At 53.4% G+C, this 8,643-nt stretch overlaps 1 protein-coding gene across 5 annotated transcripts in view; it reads left to right on the top strand.

Annotated features, from left to right (window-relative positions):
* The first annotated feature begins 340 nt into the window (after positions 1-340).
* Positions 341-8,643, top strand: part of LOC311229189 (homeobox-containing protein 1-like) — a 64,055-nt gene continuing 55,752 nt past the window's right edge. For 4 of the 5 annotated variants that reach the window (XM_084315254.1, XM_084315252.1, XM_084315253.1 and 1 more), the window contains exons 1-2: positions 341-478; positions 5,812-6,492. In XM_084315254.1, the coding sequence (XP_084171380.1) occupies positions 5,831-6,492 (662 nt within the window). In that variant the 5' untranslated portion in view covers positions 341-478; positions 5,812-5,830. The remainder of the gene's footprint in view (positions 479-5,811; positions 6,493-8,643) is intronic. The other variant, XM_084315251.1, reaches the window with a different exon arrangement.

Here is an 8,643-nt window from a genome sequence, read left to right as displayed (position 1 = left end):
CCTCGCTTTCCTCTTTTGTTTTAGGGATATGTAGTTCTCAGTCCCGACCTCCACAACGCCTAGCGGGCGGGATTCGATAAGAAAGATAACTACAATTCCCTTCTCACCTGCGCCGAGGTGTTCGTGTGTCACTCGCTTTCCTCTTTTGTTTTTAGGGACATGTAGTTCTCAGTCCCGACCTCCCCAACGCCTAGCGGGCGGGATTCGGGAAAAGAAAGAACTACAATTCCCTTCTCTCACCTCCGCCGAAGTGTTCGTTGTCAATAATGGCTGTCGTCAGACAGACAAAGCAGAGGGGCGAAATTCGCCTCTACTGTGAATTGAGATCTTTGGGGAGAAAAGGGTCGGCGGGCAGCAGGGCACAACACACTGTGTTACCGAAACCTGTTCTTCCTCGGTTTGGGTTGTGAAAAAAATAAAAAATACACTCGCGGTCTTCGTTGGAGACGTTAAAGGTTAAATGGTCAACTGAACCGAGGTAAGAGACACGGGGCTTCTTTCTGTGAATGTTATGTTATTTTTAAACCTAGCAAAACGTTGAGCTAGCTTAGCCACCGTGGCTAACAACGCTAGGAGAGAAGATATAGAGACAGCCAGCTAGCCCATAATATCCCCCACCACCATGTTTAACACTACATAGCTATAACCTAACCAACCTTCTTGAAGAAGATGAACGGTTGGTTCCCTTTAGAGATGGCTATAGCGTTAGTTGGGTTATGTTAAAACATGGTGGGATGTATTGGCTCACGTTTCCTTTTGCCTTTTAATAAAAAGGGCGTGCATGATATATCCAGTGTACAGTTTCTTCGTCAAATGTATATATACTCTCTTGTTTTTAAACAATTTTTTTGTACCACAAACAGTACTGTATTTGTAAATCTGGTATGTCATAAATGTATAGATGTAGCAGTACTGTATGTGTATCTGTATGTCATGTATGTGTCATTATGTCACTATGAATTGAAAATGGGGGACCCTGATGTAAACAAGACGAAAGTCTTTCTCTGGTCTGCATCCCCTTAACAATTGTGTGTATTGAGCCGTACTGTATTGTTGTACCCATTCTGCAATCTGTTAAATAAAGTTGGCAATCAATCAATCAATGGCACTGCCAGGGCTGTAAACGTTATCCGTTTTATTTAGTCGCACTGTTTGCCCTCCTCAGTGTCTGTTGTTGTTGTTGTTGGTTGAATGAATAATAAACCCGACCCATCAACACTCTTTTAGCAAGACACACTCTCTCTCTCTCCCATTCAGTAACACACGCATTTAAAACTACAGGCAATGGTATATCAATCACGTTTAGTTGAAGATGTTAGCCTATATAGTCTGCACGAAACGAGAGTTTGGCTTTTGTACTAACTTTAGTTTTGACATTCGGTGTGTGTTTACGTCTTGTTTTGTAGGATAACTGTCGTTACCGAAGTTGGGGTCAGGGTTCCGCAGGGAGTCTCCAACCGAATGAATTGTTATTTAATTCACTGCAAAGTTGCACAATGCTGCGTGTAAAGGATTTTCTTTAATTATTTTCGTTCCCACCGCTGTGTGACCTTCCATCTATGCCACACACACACACCAGTCTATTCAATTATAGCTAACATCTTTAATATGTTACGGCCCCCCCCCGGGACTATCTCATCAAACAGGGGCTGTTATCGGGTCCTCAACAACATCTGACTGGGCCTATTATTCCAGTTTGAATGACCAGGCAGCGACCGACACGTTTACACAAGATGTTGTTATTTTGACGTTTTATCATTTTATCCCGAGGTGGAGTGGATTTGAAGTTGTTCTGGCTCTTGTTTTGAAGTACTAGTAGTGACGTGTATGTGGAGTTGATATGCTGCTGTACATTTTACACTGTACAACACCTGACGCCGCCCGCCATCATGCCATGTGTCAGGGAGCACTACAGTTAGGATCTCTCTCGAATACAGTTTTGTCATACATGCAGTGTTCTACACTCCTCAGACTATTTGTTTCCTAGTCGCTTACTTATTGAACTGTAGCCTATGGCGTTGAGCCAAGTTCTAACCTGTTTTTCGTTTGCCCTTATAGGGGTGAATGAATGAGAACTTTATTTAACAGATTGCAGCATGGGTACAATAATACAGTACGGCTCGATACACACAATTGTTATGGGGATGTTGCAGACCAGAGAAAGACGTTTGTCTTGTTTACATCAGGGTGACATTTATCTATGACATACACAACATGCATGCCATTTATGGCATAGGGACATACAGGTATATAGTACTAGTACTATAGTAAGGCTAGTACAGGTATATATACAGGTTGACGAACTTGACGTTATTTCTTACCCTTTGCATTCTACCTAGTTGTACTAGCCTTAACCATAGTGAATAGTTAACCGAGTAAATAGCTGACTAACTTGTTAATCTGCAGCAGTCAATGATTTCTTACAAGGGACACAAGGATTTCATTCTCTCTAGTTAATTTACTTGCGTTCTTCTTGATACAAGGACGAACCAAACGCCTGGTAAATATGCAGTTTTCTTTCTTTAATTCATTCACTGCAATTTTGTGGCCGCAAACTGTTTGTTTACTTTGGTAATGTTTGTAAACAATGGAGTTAAATATAAATACTGCCATCTATATTCACGATTTACAGTGAATGTTCCAAATAGCGTATTTGCCATCTACAGACTAAACTCTCATGTGAATATACTCCACATGGATAAGGTAAAAAAAAAAAAACATACATACAGAGATTGAGTCTTTTAACCTTTCCACTAACACACTACAGAAGGTTATCCTTTCACTACTACGCTAAAGAACGTTAACCTTTCACTACCACACTACATACGGTTAACCTTTCACTGTAGTGTGGGAGTGAAAGGTTAACCCTTTGTAGTGTGGTAGTGAAAGGTTAACCCTTTGTAGTGGGGTAGTGAAAGGTTAACCTTCTGCAGTGTGGTAGTAAAAAAAAAAAAAAAAAAAAGCTTTTGTGGAAAGTGCTCGGTAACCTCAGTAGCCTGTTGAGCTCTGTATAGGTTGAATCTAGCAATGGTCTTCCCAGTGTTTGTGTGACTGTGTTTGATAATGATTTACTGCAGGTGTAGGAGCATACATGTGTTATATCCTTATAAACTAGGTTTCCCTACTAGGCACTTGGGGATGATGACTGGCCCTGCCATATCACTTTTTATCCCATGGTCAAAGTGAAAAGTTGTACCCTCGGGCATTTGCTTAAGTATCCTAGATCTCAGTACATAGCGCTGTTGGGGAGGGAGAGAGAGAGAGAGAGAGAGAGAGAAAAAAAGATGAAGAGATGAAGAGAAAAGAACTGGCATCGACCCTCTTAAAGCTATTTATCATCAGCAGCCTGGGAAAGGACGCAGAATACAACATATGTGGGGTGGGGGGGGGGGGGGTTGTGTGTGATCTGCCGCAGTTGGATTTCAGTTGCATTGATCTGGAGCCCGGCAAAGTGCTTGTGAAAAACATACAGCGACCGGGTGGTGCTGAACACTGAGGTGATGTGCTGTAGTGACCACCAGGTGGTGATGTGCTGTAGTGACCACCAGGTGGTGATGTGCTGTAGTGACCACCAGGTGGTGATGTGCTGTAGTGACCACCAGGTGGTGATGTGCTGTAGTGACCACCAGGTGGTGATGTGCTGTAGTGACCACCAGGTGGTGATGTGCTGTAGTAGTGACCACCAGGTGGTGATGTGCTGTAGTGACCACCAGGTGGTGATGTGCTGTAGTGACCACCAGGTGGTGATGTGCTGTAGTGACCACCAGGTGGTGATGTGCTGTAGTGACCACCAGGTGGTGATGTGCTGTAGTGACCACCGGGTGGTGATGTGCTGTAGTGACCACCGGGTGGTGATGTGCTGTAGTGACCACCGGGTGGTGATGTGCTGTAGTGACCACCAGGTGGTGATGTGCTGTAGTGACCACCGGGTGGTGATGTGCTGTAGTGACCACCAGGTGGTGATGTGGCTCAGATAGAATCAGCTGTCAAGGTGACTCTCTGTCTCTGGCTCTGCATGTGTCGCCTGCTGGTTCCCAAAAATAGCTGATTTCTTTTTTGACCTCCCTCCTTCTCCTTTTCTTTCATTACCTCCATCTCTCTCTCTCTCTCTCTCTCTCTCTCTCTCCCCCGCTCTCATCATTCTCTCTCTCTTTATCATCTGCCATTTCTTTATTTTCTTCCCCTGTTTATTTTCTCTCACTCCCTTTCTTCTCCACCCCATCTAATTAACCCCTCCTCCCTCTCTCCTTCTCCTTGTTCTCCCTCTCTCCTCCTCCTTGTCCTCCCTCTCTCCTTGTCCACTCCCTCTCTCCTCCTCCTTCTCAATCTCCTGCCTCGCTCTCTTTTTTTCTCCCTCATCTCCATCCCGACACACTTTCCTGCCTTCCATCACTCCCTCCCGCTCTCTCTCCTCTCCTCTCCTCTCTCTCCTTCTCTCCTCTCATCTCTCCTCTCCCCCTCTCCTCCTCTCCTCCTCCCCTCCCCTCCCCTCCTCTCCTCTCCCCCCTCCCCTCCTCTCCTCTCCTCCTCTCCTCCCCTCCCCTCCCCTCTTCTCCTTTCTCCTCTCCTCTCTCCTCTCCCCCTCTCTTCTCCTCTCCTCCCTTCCCCTCCTCTCCCCCTCTTCTCCTCTCCTCCTCTCCTCTCCTCTCTCCCCCTCCTCTCCTTCCCTCCTCTCCCCCTCTCCTCCTCTCCCCCTCTCCTCCTCTCTCCTCTCCTCCCCTCCTCTCCTCTTCTCCTCTCCCCCCTCTCCTCTCTCCTCTGCTCTCCTCCTCTTCTCTTTCCTCTGCTCCCCTCCTCTCCTCTCTCCTCCTCTCCTCTCCCGCTCTCCTCCCCCTCTCCTCTCTCCTCTGCTCTCCTCCTCTTCTCTCTCCTTTGCTCTCCTCTTCTCCCCCTCTCCTCCTCTCCTCCTCTCCTCCTCTCCTCCTCTCCCCTCCCCTCTCCTCTTCTCTCCTCTCCTCCTCCCCTCTCTCCTCCTCTCCTCCTCTCCCCTCCCCTCTCCTCTTCTCTCCTCTCCTCCTCCCCTCCCCTCTCCTCTCCTCTCCCCTCTCCTCCTCCTCTCTCCTCTCCTCCTCCCCTCCCCTCCTCTCCTTCCCTCTTCTCCTCCTCTCCTCCCCTCCTCTCCTCTCCCCTCTCCTCCTCCTCTCCTTCCCTCTTCTCCTCCTCTCCTCCCCTCTCCTCCTCTCCTCTCCTCCTCCTCTCTCCTCTCCTCCTCTCCTCCTCTCTCCTCTCCTCTCCTCTTCTCTCCTCTCCTCCTCCCCTCCCCTCTCCTCTCCTCCTCCCCTCCTCTCCTCTCTCCTCTCCTCCTCCTCTCTCCTCTCCTCCTCCTCTCCCCTCCTCTCCTTCCCTCTTCTCCTCCTCTCCTCCTCTCCTCTCCCCTCTCCTCCTCCTCTCTCCTCTCCTCCTCCCCTCCCCTCCTCTCCTTCCCTCTTCTCCTCCTCTCCTCCCCTCTCTCCTCCTCTCCTCTCCTCCTCCTCTCTCCTCTCCTCTCCTCCTCTCCTCCTCTCTCCTCTCCTCTCCTCTTCTCTCCTCTCCTCCTCCCCTCCCCTCCTCTCCTCTCTCCTCTCCTCCTCCTCTCTCCTCTCCTCCTCCTCTCCCCTCCTCTCCTTCCCTCTTCTCCTCCTCTCCTCCCCTCTCTCCTCCTCTCCTCTCCCCTCCCCTCCCCTCCCCTCCTCTCCTCCCCTCTCTCCTCCTCTCCTCTCCTCCTCTCTCCTCTCCCCTCCCCTCCCCTCCCCTCCTCCCCTCTCTCCTCCTCTCCTCTCCTCCTACTCTCTCCTCTCCCCTCCCCTCCCCTCCTCTCCTCCCCTCTCTCAGCAGCAGCAGCAGCAGCAGGATGTCTGAGTTCAGTGAGGAGCCGCGCTTCACCATCGAGCAGATTGACCTGCTGCAGCGGCTGCGGCGCTCCGGCATGACCAAGCAGGAGATCCTGCACGCGCTGGACACCCTGGAGCGGCTGGACCGCGAGCACGGCGACAAGTTCGGCCGCCGCGCCTCCTCCTCCTCCTCCTCCTCGTCCTCCTACGGCAACAACAACAACAACAACAACCCCGCCTCCTCCTCTGGCGCGGCGGCCAGCAGCAACAACAACACTGCCTCAGCGACCGCGACCTCTTCTACTTCATGCAACGGGAACAACAACAACAACGCCACCGAGAACGGCGTCCTCCGCCCCAAAGTGTCCACCGCCACGCAGACGCAGTTCCACGGCGCCGGCGGCGGAGGAGGGGTGCTGACCCCGTCGCCCAGCAACAGCTACGACACCTCCCCTCCCCCCGGCCCGCCCCCGCCCTCCGCCGTCCTGCCCTCCTCCTCGGTGTCTCTGGTGGTGGCGCTGGCGCAGAACGGGGGGGGGCGCGACAGCCTGGCCGCCACGCCCAACGGGAAGCTGTCGCCGCCACGCTACCCCATGAACAGCGCCGCCGCCGCCCGGGCGTTCGGCTTCGAGCCCACGGAGGAAGACCTGGACATCGACGACAAGGTGGAGGAGCTCATGAGGTCAGTGGGGTCAAGGAGCCGCTTAGCCGAGGAGCCGCCTTTGTTGACTGTGATGACTTGTTATTTCAGTGCAACTTCCCCCTCACCCAGTCACGTCTATATTAATCCCAGCCCAAGAGTGCTTCGCGTTTCTCTGATTGGCCACCATGTGACCGCGGTGCGCGGAAGAGCGGCAGAGCGGAAATAGGCTGCTGCTCCGGCGAAAGAAAGACAGACAGGCATTCTATTGCCATGCTCTGCGACAAACTCTAACCTTAACCAACTCCGAAAGAATGCCTAAACTTAACCAACTCCGAAAGAATGCCTAAACTTAACTCTAACCTTAACCAACTCCGAAAGAATGCCTAAACTTAACCCTAACCTTAACCAACTCCGAAAGAATGCCTAAACTTAACTCTAACCTTAACCAACTCCGAAAGAATGCCTAAACTTAACCCTAACCTTAACCAACTCCGAAAGAATGCCTAAACTTAACCGGCGAAAGAATGCACGTTTATATAGAGAGATGATAAATTAATTAAACGTAAAAAAAAAAAAAAAAAAAAAATTGAAGTGATTCGAACTTGTCACCAACCGCACCGCAGGCTCCACAGCAAGGCGGCGAACGAGTTGAGCTAACCGTCGATGTTAAAACAGGGGGGATTACGGCTGCATAATGCCGCGGCAACCTATGCGCCTCTGCCGCGGGGCGTGCTAGGCGTTGGCGCGGCCAATCAGGGAAAACGCGGAAGCACTCTTGGGCTGGGATTAAAGAATAGGCCACCCAGTCACACCAGGACAGGGGGTTAGAGACCCCCCCCCTCACCCAGTCACACCAGGACAGGGGGTTAGAGACCTCCCCCCTCACCCAGTCACACCAGGACAGGGGGTTAGAGACCTCCCCCCCCCCCTCACCCAGTCACACCAGGACAGGGGGTTAGAGACCTCCCCCCCCTCACCCAGTCACACCAGGACAGGGGGTTAGAGACCCCCCCCCCCCCTCACCCAGTCACACCAGGACAGGGGGTTAGAGACCCCCCCCCCTCACCCAGTCACACCAGGACAGGGGGTTAGAGACCCCCCCCCCTCACCCAGTCACACCAGGACAGGGGGTTAGAGACCCCCCCCCCCCTCACCCAGTCACACCAGGACAGGGGTTAGAGACCCCCCCCCCCCTCACCCAGTCACACCAGGACAGGGGGTTAGAGACCTCCCCCCCCCCTCACCCAGTCACACCAGGACAGGGGGTTAGAGACCCCCCCCCTCACCCAGTCACACCAGGACAGGGGGTTAGAGACCCCCCCCCCCTCACCCAGTCACACCAGGACAGGGGGTTAGAGACCCCCCCCCCCTCACCCAGTCACACCAGGACAGGGGGTTAGAGACCTCCCCCCCCCCCCCCCCCCAGTCACACCAGGACCAGGGGGTTAGAGACCCCCCCCCCCCTCACCCAGTCACACCAGGACAGGGGGTTAGAGACCCCCCCCCCCCCTCACCCAGTCACACCAGGACAGGGGGTTAGAGACCTCCCCCCCCCCCCTCACCCAGTCACACCAGGACAGGGGGTTAGAGACCTCCCCCCCCCCCTCACCCAGTCACACCAGGACAGGGGGTTAGAGACCCCCCCCCCCCCCTCACCCAGTCACACCAGGACAGGGGGTTAGAGACCCCCCCCCCCCTCACCCAGTCACACCAGGACAGGGGGTTAGAGACCCCCCCCCCCCTCACCCAGTCACACCAGGACAGGGGGTTAGAGACCCCCCCCCCCCTCACCCAGTCACACCAGGACAGGGGGTTAGAGACCCCCCCCCCCCCTCACCCAGTCACACCAGGACAGGGGGTTAGAGACCTCCCCCCCCCCCCCCCCTCACCCAGTCACACCAGGACAGGGGGTTAGAGACCTCCCCCCCCCCCTCACCCAGTCACACCAGGACAGGGGGTTAGAGACCCCCCCCCCCCTCACCCAGTCACACCAGGACAGGGGGTTAGAGACCCCCCCCCCCCTCACCCAGTCACACCAGGACAGGGGGTTAGAGACCCCCCCCCCCCTCACCCAGTCACACCAGGATCAGGGGGTTAGAGACCCCCCCCCCCCTCACCCAGTCACACCAGGACAGGGGGTTAGAGACCCCCCCCCCCCCTCACCCAGTCACACCAGGACGGGGTTAGAGA

This window comes from Notolepis coatsorum (genome assembly GCF_963971535.1).
Source record: "Notolepis coatsorum genome assembly, chromosome: 5".
NCBI lineage: Eukaryota > Metazoa > Chordata > Actinopteri > Aulopiformes > Paralepididae > Notolepis > Notolepis coatsorum.
The sequence above is the reverse complement of the archived record's forward strand: the minus strand, read 5'-3'. Positions and strand labels throughout refer to the sequence as shown.